This window comes from Pseudoliparis swirei, chromosome 4, assembly GCF_029220125.1.
Source record: "Pseudoliparis swirei isolate HS2019 ecotype Mariana Trench chromosome 4, NWPU_hadal_v1, whole genome shotgun sequence".
In the NCBI taxonomy this organism is placed as follows: domain Eukaryota; kingdom Metazoa; phylum Chordata; class Actinopteri; order Perciformes; family Liparidae; genus Pseudoliparis; species Pseudoliparis swirei.
In genome coordinates, this window is record NC_079391.1 from 10418493 (window position 1) to 10439187 (window position 20695).

A 20695-nucleotide genomic window follows, 5' to 3' on the forward strand; every position below is an offset into this window, starting at 1 on the left:
CTTTATCGAAAACCAAACATTTGTAAACTGATAATGTGATGTGTGCATACAATCATAATGTGTAAAGTATGATAATATCTGCAAAGTATGGTTAAAAGTACAAGCTGTAGATTATGATAACAATGTAATACAGACTAAAAATACTCAATTAAAAAAAAACAAGTGTCTCAAAAACATATAGAACTACATTTAAAAGTAATAACTACTTTCCACCATTTAGAGAAGATTTGTTATGCTGCCAGCCAGCTGTTAGTCACTGATGACAACACTTATTGTCGAATCATCTAGCATTTCATATCAGAGCTAAGCGTGATTGTCATATCACTGTTATATGAGGGAAGCTTGTTTTGAGACACTGATGTTCATCATTCTGATAAATCAAATGGAGCTGCGGCCAGGCTGAGGTGCATGAAGTGTTCTTTTTATAACTTAAACAAAACAGCAGAACCTGATGTGATACAACATGATCAAAAGGGTGTGAGTTTGGGGAGGTACAGCATGAAGCTGTCTGGGTGTCTGTTTAAACATGGTGACGCTGTTGTTCTATGGCATGCTTCACACACTGCGGGGATGATTCAGTGTCTGGAGATGCCTGCAGAGAGACACAATATACTAAGTATTCCCGCCTGTGGGCTGAATGTGTTTCAGTCTTCACTGCCCAGTTATTATTATCTCTTTAATTTTGCTGCATCAGAAAAGGGACTTAACAAACAACAGTTTTGCACACAATCAATTCTCGGCTGAGTCTATAACAACAGTATGTAACGGTTCGTATCTGGAGCCAAATGCCTAAACAGGGACTTGATTAGTGATTAGAGGCAGGTGAGTGAACAGGTGAAGGTAGTTAGACTAACGAGGTGGGAGTGACTGAAAAATAGAGAGAGGAGGGTGTGGAGCTGTGACGCAGTCAGACATGGTCACCCACAAAGAGGACTTCACAGGTGAATCCAACAACCAGAGGATTCACTTTCAGCTTCCATCCTTCTTCAGCTTCATCAGTATTCTCTGAACTGCCGTGATGACAGAAGTCATTTCCACACTAAATATGTTCTACACATCAGCGTAGTTCAGTTGCTAATTTATTCCAAAACACAATCACATCTTTAACGTTTATGTTTAATTTAGCACATTTTCCACGAAGGCCATTTCATCTGTAGAATGATCATTTTATTTATTCAACAGCCGACAGTATTAAAGAAGATGTTGAAAGCAATTTGAAAGTCATTGCAGTAATATCTACTTCTGCTGGCGTTCTCATTCAGAAAAGATGCATCCTGACTTTCAACTCAGCTAGGGAGGTGGGTCTAAATTATTTACATATATGGGAAGAAGAATTAAAGATTATTTTTACAGTTGTAAGCCAACATTGTTATCAGCCTTCATAATTAATAAATAACATGGAAATACATATTTTCCCATCATCTTCATCCATCTTATTATATTTACTCCGCTGTCATATCGCTGTCCAGAGCCCATCGTCATGATACAGCCATGGCAGGTCTGGCCCTTTGTTTGTAACCTGAGAAAAATATGACAGATTTTGTTCAGTCCGATTTTTTAAAAGTACACGACATGTGCACATCTTGTCTGTAGCTTCTCTACGTTACTGTGAGTGAACATTGTGTCCATCACAAGAAACAAATAACCAACAAAAACATAAAAAACTAGTAATATCAGGTCAATCATAATGATTTTCATCTCACTTGTGATCTAGAACAGTAGCGCTCAGTTTTCTTTCCCTTGTGTATAATTGAGTTACAAACTAAGCTGCTCAAAGAGAGAGGAAGTACACACCAAGTTAGGTAAAGGGATAATAATGTGGTCACATTTTTCTTAAAGTCTCTTTTCCCTGATTGGCTCCTGAAGAGTAAACCCAACATTCCTCGGCGGTTCTCTGCAGCAGCTTTTCCAACTGCCAACTGTGGTCATTCTCTCACCTGGAGACTCTGCACATACTCGGTTCACACCGCCGGAGACTTCTAACACATTTGAGGACTGATTGTCATCTGCGTGTTGGTTTGGACCAGTGGAAACATGATTGCTGAGATTTTCATCACCTTGTTTTGTTTCTGTTCGCTCCATCCTACTTTTGGACAGGTGAGTGAACTCAATCACAGGCGAATGCAGTCGGAATGAGTTGAATGCCCTGACACATGCTTACAAAGACAGTTATATTCTATATCTATAACTGATTACAATATACCTCGTAATAAGTATCATGCATAGCTTGAAATGCAAAAATGGCCTAAATCTGTCTTACCTTTCTCAGAACAGCTTTTACTGTGAGTGTCCTTGCTTGGCCTCACAGAAAAGATGTTTAACAAAGTACATTCTGAGCCTCCTTCACTTTGCATGCAAGCTTCAGGAACACGACCCCAGAGGCAGTAAGTGGATGCACTCAATACATCTACGCTTTGCTTCAATGCAATCCTGCTAAATGTTTCCAAAAAACTGCATATTTTTGTGACTGACTCCCTTGGGCATGTTTGTCTTTGTTTGTGCACGTGTTCCTGGGAGATGGTCCTCATGCTTTAATGTGTTGATGTATGTGTGAAGTTGGTGTTTGAAGTTGTATTTGAGTGTTTCAAAGTGGTGATAATCTGAAGATTGAATAGTACTGCACTGTGATCTTGAGCTCCTGAACTGCATGCCACCTACACAGCCAGTTAACATGAAGCCATGTGAAATGTTGCTTCACACGGGAAGAAAGAGGCCTTTGACAACTAACACCAGCCTCCCAGCTGACTGAAGGCTCTCCAAACGCTAGTTCTTTCCAAATCAGAAAGGTGTTTTCAGCCAATGTTGACTCTTCTTACATAACCCTGGCCTGGACGAAAACACTAATTGGTTGTTTGAAAAAATGCCCGAGTGGACAGAGCAGAAGGCGGAGAATGACACTGTTGAAAAAGACGTGGTTAGAAAACAAGTCAGAGCCACTACCTCTTCCCTGCAGCCAATAGAAAGAGAGGTCGTAACCGAGGTGATGTTTATGTTGAGGGCGTTTATACCCGACAGACTGACCCCAAACCCAAAATCCACCACATCATAAAAAGCAAGTCAACTTTTGCTGATTTCATCCCCTCTCCTAAAATGGCACATGGCAGTTACATAACTTTATGGGATTAAGCTTTTAAACATCCAGACGGGGTCATGCATGAAAACCACATCACGAGAATAGCGAACTTTCAGAGAGTGTTCCTGTGTTTATGACTGAGTTACAGTATCTGGCTTTGAGAGGACGAGGTCGCCGCTTGCAAATACTTACATTGGCCAAACACAGTGATTCTACTGCATTTACTGGCTCATATAACAGCCCAGCATCTGTACTCAGGTCTTCAAGGGCACTCCTTTAGACGCCTCATTTGTTTACTTGCTGAGGAGCTGATCCTTTATTAAAGTTTTGTTTATTGCCACGAATTAATTACATTTTTAATTAAAACATCTATTTGCACATTTGACTAATAAAGCAATATATTTACTTTGGTTGGGTAACCTCAGGTATTAATGTATTTCATTATGGAAACAGTATTTTTTACTAAGAAACAAAACATGGTGTAATGTATGAGGTAATCTGGTGGCTACATTTTCAATCATAGACAGGATTGTCAAAAGGAAGAAAATGCAACATGATTGAGTGTGATGAAATGGAGAATGTGTGGTAACTATACAACGTTTTTTTATAGGTAAGTACGTATTTTTAGCTTAGACACTATAAAAATGTTTTAAAAAATCTTCAACATCGTCTTGAAAATAAATGTAAAGTTAGTTATCTGGCTAATACATGCATGTCATCACTGGCTTGTGGTCCTGTGGTCTCTTTTTCCATGTCGACAAATATTTACTTTTCAATTTGTAGCTTTTCTGTATTCATAATTTCAGCAGAACAGCATTCCTTTTCAAGAAAATCTGAGAGAAAAAAAGATAGATTAGGTATGTTTCAAGATCCAAATAGTAAAGCGATGTATAGTACAATACTGTATGCTGCTGTGGTTTAGAAGAATGTAATGTTAACACAAATCATAATCTTATCAAATCAAAAGCATTGAAGGATAGTGCTTACCATCATATGACTACGCTTGTAAAAAAGTTAAATATATAAAAAATTCAAATCTAAAGATTTGACACACTTATGATCTAGACACACAAGGAGTATAGCTTTGAAAAGGTTTGTTGTGAAATATTAATCAACACCTAATGGCATTATTTCTCCTCTCTGTGTTTGTTCCAGGACTGTCCAAGTAGACAGGAAATACAGGGTTCTCTGAAGCAGATTCAGAAACTTCTCTCAACCCATGAAGCCTCGTACTTGCAGAGTCTTCGCAACCTGAAGAAGAAAATAAACCTGTTGCAGAGCAGCACTGGGAAGCAGACCACAAGATCCATCAACAGTAAGCAAAACCCTCAGAAAGACAGATGTTAAATGTTTAATGTGGAAATATCTGCCTTTCTGCTTCTTTCTCACCTTCAGGTACCACCTGCCCGAGACTGGACGGGCCCATCAATGGGAGGAAACTCGGCAAGTCACACGGTGTGGGCCATGAGGTCCACGTTCTGTGTGACCCTGGTTATGAACTTGTGGGATCAGAGAGCAGGGTGTGTCAGGAGAGCTTGACCTGGGGCGGCCAGCAGCCTACCTGCCGAGGTGACATAACAGGGCTGATGATCTTTAGCTACCCGGCCTCACTGTGATGGTCACTTTCTCCACTGCCTCCTCCTCTCTCCTCTTCTTCCCCCTGACCTTCACTCATCCTGTTATCTAACCCACTGATCACTGCAACCCTTTCATCGTCCTTTTGTAACCTTCCCCTCTCCTGCTCTCTATTGACATTCCTCTTTCTGTTTTCAATGCTTGTCACCAACCTTTTTTTTTAATGTAGAGATACATTTCATGTGTGTCCCATGATCATATTTCCTCTTTATGTACTCTGCGTGTTGTCCAAAGAGTTTATTGAATGCCGTGACATGTGATATTCCAGCCTGTATATCCTCTCACAGCTCACTGACTTTAAGATAACAGCTCAAACAAGGCCGTCTAGGTTTGGTCTCAGCATCGGTAGGGACACTGCCAGCCCCCCCCCCCCCCCCACACACACACACACACAAACACACACTCCCCCTCCCCCAACACCATATACAAAAACAGCCAAACTTTATTAAAATGTATTACAATTTGCGTAACTGGGAACTGATTTAAACGTTATCACAGTAATAAAACCGTAGTTTAAATACAAACCAGTATTCTGCATTTAATAAATGATAATAATAATAAAACATTAAATAAAGAAAATTTCTGCTCGAATGCCAATATAGAGTTTCAGTATATTCTATATCCAAAATATATATAAAAACAACTTTTACCAGTTGTTTAGTGTCAAAAGAAATAAGACAATTTTAAATAAATCTATCATAATTTTAATAAGACAGTGCCCTGCCTCCTGTTGTGTTTTAGCCATTGCATTTAGTATTTGGGTGTGTACTGACGTTTTCTCCAATGCATGTGTTGTTACAGCATGATGGTGTGCTTTACTCGCTTGATGGCGATTAAAGCTTTCAAAGACATTTCTCCAATTACTAAACCATTTACGCAGAAGGCTGAGTCATTCTTTTTCCCACAGTGGTCTTTTTGATGCTTTGACACTCAAAAGAAAGTACCCTTTTCAATGTTGGGCTATAATGCAGCCACAGATACTGACTATACCACTTTGCCTGAAACTGTAACTTATTGTGCTGTTGTTGCTGTAATTTCAGCTCAGGCTGGTATGGTTCACTCCTCCTGTCCACGACACTGCTACACTGACTTCATGACGGTCTCCTCATGTCCAGGACATTGCTACACTGACTTCATGATGGTCTCCTCATGTCCAGGACACTGCTACACTGACTTCATGATGGTCTCTTCATGTCCAGGACACTGCTACACTGACTTCATGACGGTCTCCTCATGTCCAGGACAATGCTAAACTGACTTCATGACGGTCTCTTCATGTCCAGGACACTGCTACACTGACTTCATGGCGGTCTCCTCGTGTCCAGGACACTGCTACACTGACTTCATGACGGTCTCCTCGTGTCCAGGACACTGCTACACTGACTTCATGACGGTCTCCTCATGTCCAGGACAATGCTAAACTGACTTCATGACGGTCTCCTCGTGTCCAGGACACTGCTACACTGACTTCATGACGGTCTCCTCCTGTCCAGGACACTGAAAACTTAGCCTAATCTGCACATGCATGTTTTAACATAATAATAACTCACTTAAAACAGGTAGACAATGTTTATACAGTCAGCCGTGATAATACAACTCAACACAGAATACATTTAAGACCTCACCTGAAGCCTTGATGGTGCAGCTTCTGCTTCCTCAACCTGCATTGCATCTGCACTGGATTTCTGAGTTTCCTGAATGCATTTCAAAATAATGCCTTAATGAAGAAATGTAGACCTTATATGAGAAGTATAAGTAATTATTTTTAAATCAATTTAGAATAGTTAGGTAATAGGTTCAGGTGTTATGGAACAGTCTTGTTTTTTCCTGAACTCAAAAGCTCAATTTTAATCAGCTAATAACTTGTTCCCATTCAATATCACAAAATTCACAATCCAAAAGTGCTGACATCAGGTCAGATTTCCCAAACGTACTTGCATTTTATTGCGAATGCATGGCTATTCTTCACAAGATGCCATGAGTAAGACCTCACCTGAAGCCCCGATGTAGTCCAGCTGCTGCTTCTTCAACCTGCACTACATCTGCACTGGATTTCCTGAATGCATTTCAAAATGATGCAGGTTTGAACTGAGTGGGTAGTTAGCCTACTCCTAGCTAACGTTAACTATCAACGACCTGAGCTTCTTGGTAGCTACTTACCCTCTGGGTGGTGAACAAACTTTGCATATCTCTTTTCTTTTTTTGGTGCCATTTTCTTCTCTACAAACCAGGAAAGAGTCAACAATATTAATGCTGAGACCAAACAAAATACTAATACGAGGCTATATATATATATATCCTGCCTATTTTAGTAGCTTACCGTGACTACTGCCAGCCCTCTCTCCAAGTTACGACTCAGAGTGTTTCTAAAAACGTGGAAATGTAGTTTTCACTCTTCTGGGCGACGGACATAGTATAGATAATAATACGAATAAGTTTACGAATATAGTGTGCACAATTATATATTTTTTAAATGAACAACATATTGGTGGGGACAATTGTGTCGTTCCCAAAACTTTGATTGTGACTATGGACCATATGCAAACCTACGCCCTTGATTATTTGATCGAGAAAAAGTTTCCTACACTAACATTAAGTCATCTCCTCCATTGTTTTCTTATTCACTCTTTAACATGCACATGCAATGATGTCTTATCTTCTTATCATATAAGATATTCGGTTGCATATCTCCTTGTATCTATGAGGTTCAAATGTAGCAATGAAGTCTCCTTGTACAACCTTCCTGTCTGTCTTTTCCCTCAGACATCAATGAGTGTGCGTCTGCTCCGTGCCTGAATGGTGGGACGTGTGTGGATGAAGTGAACCAGTTCTCTTGTGTCTGTGCTAAAGACTGGGCTGGACTGACCTGTCAGAGCCCTGTGCCAACATGTAAGTATGGAGTTGTAGTGCATTTCAGATACCTGGGATTTGGGCCTTGGCTTGCACCAACTGTTTTGATACCTTAATATGAGCAGATGCATATTAGAAACTAGAACGGGCACTCGGTAGAGCGCATACCATCGCATATCACAAGATTGGGCATTGAATTATGAACATTTTGGCATTAGTTGCATGCCAATTGGATAGAAATTGGCCGCGCTATGGTCAAAAGAGGATTTTGACCTTTTCATGACCTTGACCTTTGACCCGATGGATCCCAAAATCTAACCAAATGGTCCCCGGATAATAACCAATCATCCCACCAAATTTCATGCGATTCGGTTTAATACTTTTTTAGTTATGCGAGTAACACGCATACAAATAAATAAATAAATACACGGCGATCAAAACATAACCTTCCGCATTTTCAATGCGAAGGTAATAAATATACAAGACAGCCCTTTACTGCAGAGCATATTTCTATCGGCTAGTATCCAAATTCTCCTTGTCTGCGAAGGTGATCACATTGACAGGTAGTTTGGCTAGCCAGCCAAAGACAGTGCTACATAGCACAAAGTGGGTTTTATTAAATTCCAGACCAAAGCAGTCTGCTCTCTGATGTGAATTGACAATTGTTCATTTCTGGAGCCCATTGTGTTGCTTTTTCTCTGTATAATAGACATGCTGGCATAACGTTTGTTAGGTCTGTTGCTCATGGGATAATGGCTCTATTTATTCTTTTGGGCAACCTACAATTCAACATGGCGCACTTATGACTATACTCACTTACTCGATATCTTATGCGATCTATTATTTGAGGAGTTTTAGAGCCTTGTCTCGTGGGTTCATGGTCATGAATCAGGTAGAAACTATATAATGTGTGGTATTTTTTAGGCCAATATCAATATTTGAGGATTTAGAATTTCAGACAATGTCTGATAAGAAAAGATATATGTATATTCTTTTACATAAACACCTAATATATAGAAACATTTTAGAATGATTCTTTGAATTAGTTAAGTAAATCATTTGACAATAATAATAATAATAATACATTTGATTTATATAGCATTCTAAAATGTACTCAAAGGCACTTGCATGGTATAAACAGAAACAATATAAACATGTATACAAGACAGTAGACACACAATAAATTACTTCGGCTGAGTGATACAAACATCTTCACATGGTGACAATATATTTGTCCCAAACCTTGAAAAAAACAGCCCGCCCGTTCAAAAAACCCAATTGTATTACATCAATCACAAGCATACAGATGTTGAATTTTGGAGGCTCGTCATGACATGATGTTGAGTTTTCAAATAGAGATTATCTGTACATGGGATTACAACTCACACTTAATATGACCGAAAAAGGCAACTTTGAAATAATTGAAAATAATACAGCAAGTGATGAAAACACTTACTATTCCTCCTTCTTGTCGTTCTCATTCAGTCTTTGTCACCATGACAAACACCTCTGCCGCCACCTCCCCAACCACGGCCGCTGCTGCCACCCTGCCGGCTGCCACCATGGGGCCTTTTGTTCGTCCATCACGCTGCACTTTAACGCAGGGGACCACCCACTGCACCTGTGAGCCAGGATACACCATCTCTGGCAGGGACAGCAACACCTGCACTGGTAGGACTAATATTTCCCCTGTGCCCATTTATTGTTCCTATAATGGAATGCTAACTGTGTGTGTATTCTCCACATTTAGATATAGATGAATGTGAGCTGTTCCATAACAGTCAGGCTGGGAAACTGTGTTTACATGCTTGTGTTAACACACCTGGAGGCTACCGCTGTTCTTGTCCTATCGGGTACAATGTGACCCGCGATGGACGCAGCTGTAAAGGTAGGTGTGTCTTTTTGTGTATTTTGATTTGCTATCACTTTTCATTTTCTTCATGTCAAATTATTACAAAATATCCTGTTATGCCCCTCACTGGCCAGGGGCCGAATGTAAAGTGAGTGAGGAGACATCCGGCAGGAAATGACACATACATCAGACAATGAAGTTGAGTGTGATGTAATGATGTCTTCAATAACTTTTCTGTATATGTCTTACTGTATTTATGTTTCCTCAAAGACATTGATGAGTGTGCCACCAGACAAAACAACTGCACAAAGGACCAAACATGCATTAACACGTACGGTGGTTTCCAGTGTGTCCGTGTGGACTGCCCCAAAATCCCTAATGCTGCATATGTCAAGACGTCGTCAATGTGAGCATCCTGAATCATTTTCTTTATTTTTGCACCCAAATCAGATTTTCACCTCACGGTATAAATAACTGTGATTTCTTTATTTGAATTAGTAGATATGGGGATGAAGTTTTAAACCAAATACAAATGTTGTATAACTCGTCTAATTTCATAGATTAAACACCATTTCTCATTCTTGGATTAACTCTTTTTGCAGGCGTTGTGAACGTAACCCCTGTCCTGTGGACAACAAGGCATGTTCCCAGACCCCAAACTCCTTCTCCTACCATTACCTGGCTGTCGTGTCAAACCTGTCAGCTCCTCGTGTCATGTTCAGGGTCTCAGCATTACGTCCAATTGGAGACACGCTTCGCTTCTCCCTGCTGGGGGGGAGGCAAGCTCGGCGCCACTTCACAGTCCAGCGCTCAGACCGTGTGACAGGTCAGCTGATGCTGGTGAACCGAGTGCAGGGCCCTGCGACACTGGAAGCAGAAGTGGAGATGAGCGAGCTGGAGAGACGAGTCCAGATGGGGCGGTACATCACCAAAGTCACAATGTTTGTTTCCCAGTATGAGTTCTAGAGAGTGAACGTGGAAATGGACTTACAGCACAGAAGTCTGGTTTGGATTTAGCTAAAAACTCTTGACAATCGGATGTTTTGTGGTGACTATCTTTAAAATGTGCTTTTGCTAAAGAGGTTGCTGCAGCCAAGTGTCAAAGCTTGAGTGAAGTCATTATGAACGAGCATACTGACTGAAGTGATGAAGGGTAAACACCTGTCAGCTGGTGGAACACATGGACGGGTTCTGAGTGATATATCCATAGGTTGATTTAACTAGAAGATCAAAAGTTTTGTGTAGAAGAACTTTAACATATTTATTGCACAAATATAGAAATAAGTGTAAGAGATATAAAAGGTGAATGGCATGATGTAGCAAACAGTGAACCAGCATTAAACTGGAGGAACTAGAAAATATAGACAGGCCATCTAGAAAGAAAGTCATTGACAGTCCTACGATGTTGACATGTATATTGAAGATTTTGTAATTCTCTTAAAGATCATGTTTTATTTATATTCTGGTTACGGTACAATTATAATAAAATCATTAAAACACCATATAAACCATACAAAGTTGATTTTTTGATTTGCAAAAGCATAAAATGTTACCTTGAGCAATATGCTGTCAGAGCCGTCATATATACAGGACTGTCTCAGAAAATTAGAATATTGTGATAAAGTTCTTTATTTTCTGTAATGCAATTAAAAAAACAAAAATGTCATGCATTCTGGATTCATTACAAATCAACTGAAATATTGCAAGCCTTTTATTCTTTTAATATTGCTGATTATGACTTACAGCTTAAGAAAACTCTAAAATCCTATCTCATAAAATTTTAAGATTTCCTCAGACCAAGTAAAAAAAAAGATTTATAACAGCTGAGTGTTTGTCAAGGCTCAGGAAACCCTTGCAGGTGTTTCGAGTTAATTAGACAATTCAAGTGATTTGTTTAATACCCTACTAGTATACTTTTTCATGATATTCTAATATTTAGAGATAGGATATTTGAGTTTTCTTAAGCTGTAAGCCATAATCAGCAATAAATCAGAATAAAAGGCTTGCAATATTTCAGTTGATTTGTAATGAATCCAGAATGCATGACATTTTTGTTTTTTGAATTGCATTACAGAAAATAAAGAACTTCATCACAATATTCTAATTTTCTGAGACAGTCCTGTATATAAAATATATTTTTTAAATATACATATTTTATACAAGCAGTAATATATGTGAGCAATGGTTGTTTGGGGAACACTTCTCGCTGTACACAGAGCAGTGCTGTTGAGCAGACAGACAGCCAAAGACAGGCTGCTCATAGAGCCACTGTGTTCTTACAGTGCATGAATAACTTTAACTTTTAAATCTGAAAAACAAGTACACACAAAAAAAAAAGCACATGCTCCCTGCAAGTAAGGTGCGTGTGATGATTTCCCCTTCATGCAGAGGTGTATATTTGGAAAAGTCGTGGCATTTTCGTGAAGTGTAATGAAATGTGTCACCTCTGTGCTGCACCAGATATCTCTCTAGTCCTTGACGTTACACAAGTCTGAGAAACTAACGCACAAGTGCATCTGTGGATAGCGAGGCAAAGTGTAGGTTCACTGGAGACGAACAGGATGTCTTCAGTTGCAGAGGAGGCTCCATACTGTGGCTGAGACTCACTGAGAACCAGTGTTGGGCAAGTTACTGAAAATTAGTAATTAGTTATAGTTACTAGTTACTTCTTTTAAAAGTAATTGAATTACTTTACTAGTTACTGTATATCAAAAGTAATTAGTTACTCGGGAAAGTAACTTTTAAGTTACTTTTATGTCTGCTTTTTTAATGTCATGAACAGTACTGAACAGTCAAACACAATAAACATATGTTGTAGACCTATTTATTGCAATCAACAGGGCAACAGGCCTTCAAATCAAGCAGGAGTACAAAAGTCCCTTTTTTAGTTAACTTAATACAAAATAACTGTCTCAGTGATTTAACAGTGTTTTTTTTTTACCACATTAGGCCCAATGAAATAAAAGTGATTGGCCTACACAGTATTAACACTAATTAAAAGAGAAAACAAAGGTGCCTTGAGGTGCTGCATATAATTGAGGGGGGGGGGGTGCTAGTGAGGCGTGTACGTGCTGATCTGGAGTCAGTTTGATAGGATTTGGGTATAAATAAATTATTTCATTTAAAATATGGATTTTTATTTAAAGATATTCATGTAATTTGCATGCAAAATAGGTCTACCCGAACCAGCGGACACAAAATTCAACCAGCGGCAAAAACCGCGGACCTGGCAACACTGGAAGTGGCTGTCAATCACAGTGTGGCACCGTGCGTGCTGGTCGAGGGGGCGTGCCTGTGATTGGCGGAGGAGAGGGGAGGCGTGCCTGTGATTGGCGGAGTAGAGGGGAGGCGGGGTTAACCTGTCGGAAAACGGAAGTTACGGGTGGTTGACGGGAACCGTTGTTGTTGATGACGTTCGAGCTGCTGAGCTGAGAGGAGCAGCTGTCTGTGTTGGTGAATGCCCAATAAAGGGAGGATTAATAACGTCGTCCCGTCTCCGTGTCATCAGTGACATAACGTCCGAGACGTTACAATATCATTGCGCCACCAAGGTCCTGCGATGTCAGATCAGAAGCAGCTAAAGTAGCCTAGCTTGTCTTCTTGTCTGCAAGTGTTCATTTTTCACAAAAGAGAGTAACGCGAGTAACGAACTCATTTAAATTTCAGTAACTGTAACTGCGTTAGTTGATTAAAAAAATACTTCGTTACACGCTCGTTACTGCTAAAAGTAGTGGAATTACAGTAACGCGTTACTTTGTAACGCGTTACTCCCAACACTGCTGAGAACACAGCTGAAGGGGCGGCAGAGCTTTAGCCACAGGATCCTAAAACGAGATTGCACGCTGAGTGAAGAAAGAAGATGCTTCGAGATAGGGAGGCAGACAGCGAGTGATGGCTGAATAGAGAGGGCTGAATAGAAGACGGTTTACTCCAGGCAGCCGGTCAATGGCTGAGGGGTGCAGGCTGAATAAAAAAACGCTGTCTTTATTACCGCAGCAAAATAGACCTCTCACTATTCTTCAGTCCACCGCTGGAAGAATAAGCCAAGGAGGAGGTGAGCTGGGAGGCCGTTCTTTCGTCTGTCCCTTAGGGATCCATTCGAGGTGTTGGTTCAGTATCCAAAGTTTACTCCTTTTCTACTTCTGTCCCCCAATAAAACCCAAATACTCCACCGTCTTTTCATCTACAGCTTACCATTTCTGCGATGTTTACTCTGCTTGTGTGAGCACCAGCTTGGTGCTCAAGGACCTGAAAAGTGGCCTCTCTGAGAGCACCTGGTCTGAAATCTGATGATTTGTCTGCTGTCTCACTTTTCACCCCTCGCAGTCCTCTCTTTTCCTCTCCACCGTATCATATTACACCCACAATCTCATCCTTCTATCCCCACTCCTCTATAGCCACCATCCTTTCTCTACTGCTCTCTCAATGTGGCACACCGCACAGATAAAAACCCTGAATGAGTGCTGGCAGTGTGTACAGGGACTGAAATCAAGATCCTGATCTCATGGTTTTGAGGTACGGTCACAGGAAACCATGGAGCACACGCTCTTTGACAGCATGCTGGGTTATCACTGGTACTTACGTTTGAAAGGGAATACATCTGTCTCCTCTGAAGTTGGATGAAACAAAGAAGAGTGCGACTGGGTCCGCTGAGGCTCCAAAGAGTGTAGACAGGACTCCACTGTCAATTTGGCTCCGGGCCATTTAATGTGGGTATGCAGGTGAGGGAAGGAAGAAAGGAGAGGAGATAGGAATCATGGAGTTGTTGTGCAAGCTTCCAAACCATGGTGTTACACTGCCCTCTGCTGCTCCCAGAGGAGACATGATGCCTTTTCTTTCAAACAGATGTTTTACTTTCATCACTTTATGTGTGTTGTTGCAGTTTGTAACATGCAACATTTAAAAAGACTCAAGTACAAGTACAAGATTAAGGCTTTACATTAACTTAAATTCTGAGTGAAGTTATTTCTTAAGACGGACATTTGTTTGATAGACTTTTGAAAAGAACACACTGCTGGATATATTGAGTATATAAAAGGTCATATTGTTTTGTTTTCAAGCAAAACAAAGATAAGATGAAGATAACACATTACAAACAGGAACATTATGGAACACGTGTTTGCATCTTCGACGAGGTGAGGCACAAATATTTTTTTTAAACATATAAGCTGACAAGGGAAAATAATGCTGGAAGGCTATGCACATACTCGGAATAATAACGACAATTTTTCACGAGAACAGAGAACGCAGGCAGTATATGTGTGTGGGGTTGGCAGAGGGAGAAACCAGGGGCAGGTGATAGTGAGCAGGTGAAGGGAATGACCAATCAGGAGACAGTCAGGAGACCCACATGGGACTAACAGGATGTTACAGATGCACAACTTCAATCAACCAAGGGTGTTGTGATATATGTTGACAATAACTGTTGTATAAAATAATAAGAGTGATATCATGTTAATAACACACATTAAAATTAATTTATTGTGTAAATCTCTGTCCAAAATATCCTGCTTTTCCCACTCACTTTATGTTTTGTACTTGATGTAATTGCTGAGAACATCGGTACTCTTCTGTGAGCCTGATGGGGGCGCAACAAGAAGATCATGGAAACTTACTTGCATTATAGAAAGTATAGATACAGATACATTTTGGACTTGTAATTGTCATAAAGCAAACGATAAGGCAAAGACAACAGAAATTTATCACTTTCTGTGTTTGCATCTTCGGTGGAAAATGTTTAATGTTCTGTTTTTTTAACAGCAGAATGGCTTTAAAAACTGTTGATGAACAATAATAAAGGCATTGCCTACTATAGTGCAGTCGAACACTATGGGGAAGTGATGTCATGGTTTGGGCTGTACTCTCGCATTGCTGAAGGCAAAATGCAGCACATTCTACGTTCATTTTGAAGGTTGAACGCAACCTTAAAAAATCGTGTTACCTTTTAAATCCATGAGTTAAGTACCGAGGCAGTAAAACAATAGACAGAAAGTCTGTGTCATTATACGTTCTGACTACATTGTATATTATGCACGAGCCCCCTGGAAACAGGCCCAAGGAGTCCAGGCCCCTCTGTTTCCAGAGCCTCACGCTGTGTTGGAGTGTAATCTTTTTACAATTTTTTTTTTTTTGGCATGTCAGTAACAAAAGCGCAGACGTAAATAACATTGATGATGGCTGAATGGCATTGAGCTGCTGCAGTTTGTCCTGGTAGTGTGCAAGCTGGGTCACCGTCCCACTGTTATGGCTCACGAGGAAACCAAACATGGCCTCCTTGTGAGGGAATGGACACTCCACAGGAAATGTGGTACAAACAACATCATCTACGTAATATTTCAAAAATCAGGCACATCTTGTCTCAAAAAGATGCAGAAAAATTGGTTCACGCGTTCGTTACTTCGAGACTGGATTACTGCAACTCCTTATTATCAGGCTGCTCTAATAAGTCTCTTAGGTCCCACCAGTTGATCCAGAATGCTGCAGCTCGTGTTCTCACTAAAACTAAGAAAAGAGATCACATCACTCCTGCACTAGCTGCTCTGCACTGGCTCCCAGTAAAATCAAGAATCACTTTTAAAATTCTTCTCTTAACCTACAAAGCCTTGATTGGTGATGCACCATCATATCTTAAGGAGCTTGTAGTACCATATTGCCCCACAAGAGAGCTACGCTCACTAAATGCGGGACTACTTGTAGTTCCTAGAGTCTTAAAAAGTAGAATGGGAGCCAGAGCCTTTAGTTATCAAGCTCCTCTTTTATGGAACCAGCTTCCACCTTCAGTCCGGGAGGCAGACACAGTCACCTCGTTTAAGAGTAGACTTAAGACCTTCCTCTTTGACAGAGCTTATAGTTAGGGCTGAATCAGGTTCACCTGGTCCAGCCCCTTGATATGCTGCTATAGGCTTATAGCTGCCGGGGGATGTTTTAGGATGCACTGAGTACCTATCTCCTCTTTTTTCTCTCCTTAAGGATGAATTTTCACCTCTCAATCACACGTTACTAACTCTGCTTTCTCCCCGGAGTCCTTTTGACTTCACGTATCATGGGGTCATCGGACCCTATGAGACGGCATAGATCATATCTGCCTGATGGATCATCGAGGTCTGGGTCGTGGAATTCCTGCTCCTGACTACGCCACTGTCCTGTTGAGACTCCGCCCACTCCTCCTCCCCACCGCCATCTGCCTGATGGATCGTGGAGGTCTCCATCGTGGAATATGCCTACTATGAACTATTCATACACTCTGTCACATTCATTGAATGTATTTAAACTCTAAATCTGTCCTTCTGTACACATTACATCTATTGCACCTGTCCATCCTGGAGAGGGATCCTCCTCTGTTGCTCTCCTGAAGGTTTCTTCCCTTTTTTTTTCCCCCCTGAAGGGTTATTTGGGAGTTTTTCCTGGTCCGATGTGAGGTTTTGGGGCAGGGATGTCTATGTGTACAGATTGTAAAGCACTCTGAGACAAATTTGTAATTTGTGAAATTGGGCTATACAAATAAACTGAATTGAATTGAATCATGACTATGGTTCCAACAATGACTGCAAACAATGTCAACATTTGTTGAACACATCCCAACATTGTGCATTTTGACATTTTCAATTGCTTTCAATAGGCTATTATAACTAATCAAACAGTCTGCTGTTGTTGTGTGAATACATAAAGTTATTGTGATTATCATGGCTCAGAATGTGAGAAAGCATATTTATTAACAATAACAGTACCATTTATACACCACCGTTTTTCTCAAAGCATTCCTTTCGGGGGAACTGTCACCATGGTAGCCATGCTTTGAATATCTAACGGACATGTGGAGGAGCCCTTACCGTCTCTCCAACTGTGTCCTTTCCTCAACCATGTGTAACTGTCAGTGAGGACAAGAGGACAAGGACAGGTCAGTTAAGTTCATGACTAGGTCCAATGCACAAGTGGCCTCTTTTATTTCATCTTCAAGGCTATGTTGATATGGTGAATGAACATTTTTAGCTTGCAGCTTCAATTCTTTAATATCACAGTTCACAAATGAAAAACTTTTGTTCCCAGGTCTTTGTGCACATATAATAAGTCCATTTTAATAAGTGTTGGTGTGACTGTGACACCAGTGTTCTTATTGATGATTGCCCTCATGTCTCTTTTGTCACTGTCCACATTGATCTTTATTTATGATGTTATAAACTACTTGAAGACTGACTTAAATTGTACATATGCTGCAGTATCAAGCTGTCCTCATAGATGTAATCCATATATTTTTGGGGGATTATCAACAATATTATTCTCTCATCATATAGCACAGAGACTGTGCTGTGCAAAGATGCTCCACCCAAATAAGTGAGTGTTACTTTTTCACAAAAGATCACTGCCCTCTGCCATACCATACAATGTGAGAGGAAGATTTATCAGCTGAGTGTGTCTGAACATGGCCCTGTTAATGGAATTGAGTCACACCACAAGTTCAATGCACACTCAAAGGCTGAACACCCTGCTGGGACATAATAAACTGTATTTTTTTTGCTTAGAGGTCTGGCTTTATTGTCATACACATTGCTGGCATCATGGTGTGTGACTCAGATCAAGTGTGAGCAGTACACTTGGTGTCCAAACATGCCTACTGACAGGATACAAGTCAGGTGATGATTGGTAAGGACAAATCAATAGCTGGGTGTGACATTTTGGGAAGTGCCCCTGTTTCAAGCAGGGTTGTGAGAACTGACACTCTGCAACAACATAAGAAAACAGATGATAATCATAACCGTAGTTATGAAGAACGAACTCTCTGTTACAATTGACCCATTTACTCTTTGGAATGTTATAAACATGGAAACAATTGTTTTCTTCTTTATGCATCACATCCACCCTGTTGGAGAAAAGATCCAAACAGAGTAGAGGAGAATGGATCCCTGTTGATGCTGCTGCAGTTTGTGTTCATTCATATGTGTATGCTGCAATTATGGCTCCTGGTTTATGATTATTGTTCTTTATGTTTTATTTTTAAAGCATTTTTTATGTATTCCCTTTCATCATATTTAATCAAGTGTTTTATTTCTATATTATTTTCCTTTCTTTTATGTTCAAACTATTTATATTCTCTCCTACCGTAAAGCACATTGTGCTGAAATTCTTGCATGAACATTGTTATTTAAATAAAGAATATTAATGTAATTATTATCATCATTGTTATTACACAAAGCTGTTGCAAAACAATATTCACACATATCTATTTGGCCTTTAAGGTACATTATGGTTAGTGCTCTTAGCATTTAAGGCTCCAGACTTGTGACGTCAAGATGCTGATGAGTCACTGAGCTGCCCTATAAAACACCAGAGCACTGAGCTAGTAAACATGTGTGTTTGTGGGAGAGAGAGAGAGTGAGAGAGAGAGAGAGAGAGACCAACAGGTAAGGCAAGCTTTATAAACTGGTATTTAAAATGTTCAGGTTTGATCAAAGTTCTACCTCTCGTTTTAGTCCATTTATTTGTGTGATGTTTGGATTGTTTCAATTTGAAAACTAAAATATCACTAGAAGCTGAAAAAAACATTTGCATAGTAATTTTTAAAATCCATATTGCTCAATTAAAGCCAGCTGAGCAACTGAGGAATCAACATGTTCCTCAATTGTTCATCCATCTCCTCCTCAGTGGTGGTAATGGTGTGGCTTGGATGAGTTAGTCATGCTGTAGAGATTTGATTATAGATAGAACTTAACCCACAAATCTAACACCGATGCAATACAATGCCAGGAGCTGGATTCAGAGACTGCTGAAGCATTGAAAGACACAGCATGCATGCAGAAATTGTATTTTACTCATAATAGTAGCATCTGCTTATATCTGCAGGTTCCTGCTTATCCGCCTTCAATATATATGAGAGCACTCTGTTAAAGGTAAGTCTCTTACTCTTATTGTGTAGTTATTCGCAAAAGAAATAAATGAAATATTGTAATGACGCTTGACCATTTTATGATGTACTGTAGATTGACCACTTAAAAATGCCATAAACTGCATATGTAACACATGTTTAACAGTTTATCGGACGATGGCACTCAAACATAAGGTATTTTATTAGTTTTTTGTTTTGTAATTGTTGTTGGTTTTCTGATGTTGGTATTTGAACAACAATGCCTTGTTGATTATCTCATTAAATTAAAAATGAAAACAGAATAATGTGAATTTCCAAGGCTCGGTTTACACTCTCTACAAGGGGCATTTGGATTTAGAGCCTTATGGCATCAACAACATTCACATGATGTTTACGGGCTGGTACAATCTTCTATTTCAAACAAAATGTATTAGTTTAATGTATGATTTTGATATTATGTGTTTTGTGCTAGGCTAAGAGGAATACAATTAAATCGTAATGTTCATAAATATTTTAATGCTTTTCTCTCTTTTTCAAAGGATGAACCCATGTGTTTGTTTAAAGCAGAACACATGTCAGCAGTACGTTTTGAATGCTTTGGAAGAATGTCATTGTTGTTGTAAGTGCAATATTCAGACAACAAATAACAGTCTTCATTAATATTCAAAATACATCACTCAGTAAAGATCACATGGGAATCATCTCCTGTTGTTTAATATATGGTTATTTTGCAATCATAATAACAAATAGTGTTGATCTGTGAAATGTACCTGTGGAGGTTTCAATTAAAAGACTGTGCCAAATATGAATAATGTATTTCTTCCTAAATCACACGTTGTTTAATCCCAGTCATACCATGCACAAGCAGACTAATCAGTGACTATTGCCAACATGTTCATAATTATATTCTCCATTTAAGGATAACAAACTGTCTATGACTCAATGTGTAATAATGTCAGAACTGTGTGTGTTTGATGTGGATGATCATGTTGATGCTCTCATATGGAATAACTCTGCTGCTGCAATAAATCGAGCCCTCTGGGATGAACATGTTTCTACTAATTTCAGTTTGATTTGGAGCATAGATGAAGCCAAATCTTCTAGCATTTCAAAGGTGTTACTGGTAGTCCTTGAAATATGGTCCAGCTATATGTTAGTTTTATAGTTATTTAATATTCACAGAGCACAGTCCTGGGTCAGAGATGTCGTATGTATCCAGATTGTAAAGTCCTTTGAGGCATATTCGTAATTTGTGATATTGGGCTGAATAAAATAAACTTAATTGAATGTGTTCAATTCTGCAGCTGCATTTGTGCAGTTCTAAATCTCTGCTCTTTACCCCTCGATGAGGCCCTCTCAGCCCTGATGATGCTTCCTAGAGACCCCACCCTACATTCTGCCCAAACTTCCCGGCTCCTCCCCACCT

General features: G+C 39.8%; 1 protein-coding gene across 1 annotated transcript; it reads left to right on the forward strand.

The window, feature by feature from the left end:
* Positions 1-1975: 1975 nt before the first annotated feature.
* On the forward strand, positions 1976-10927 carry LOC130192790 (fibulin-7). Its single transcript, XM_056412950.1, has 8 exons — positions 1976-2097; positions 4229-4388; positions 4469-4642; positions 7472-7597; positions 9044-9229; positions 9309-9446; positions 9681-9816; positions 10013-10927. Exons 1-8 carry the CDS (start codon positions 2035-2037, stop codon positions 10374-10376), a joined length of 1347 nt encoding a protein of 448 aa, XP_056268925.1. The 5' UTR covers positions 1976-2034; the 3' UTR covers positions 10377-10927.
* Positions 10928-20695: the final 9768 nt, after the last annotated feature.

Bases quoted from the DNA above. Each gene is read 5' to 3' on its own strand.
- LOC130192790 (XM_056412950.1), top strand. From the start codon at position 2,035: ATGATTGCTGAGATTTTCATCACCTTGTTTTGTTTCTGTTCGCTCCAT. The intron at 4,389-4,468 runs GTAAGCAAAACC...TCTCACCTTCAG, and splicing joins GACCACAAGATCCATCAACA to GTACCACCTGCCCGAGACTG. The intron at 9,447-9,680 runs GTAGGTGTGTCT...GTTTCCTCAAAG, and splicing joins CGATGGACGCAGCTGTAAAG to ACATTGATGAGTGTGCCACC.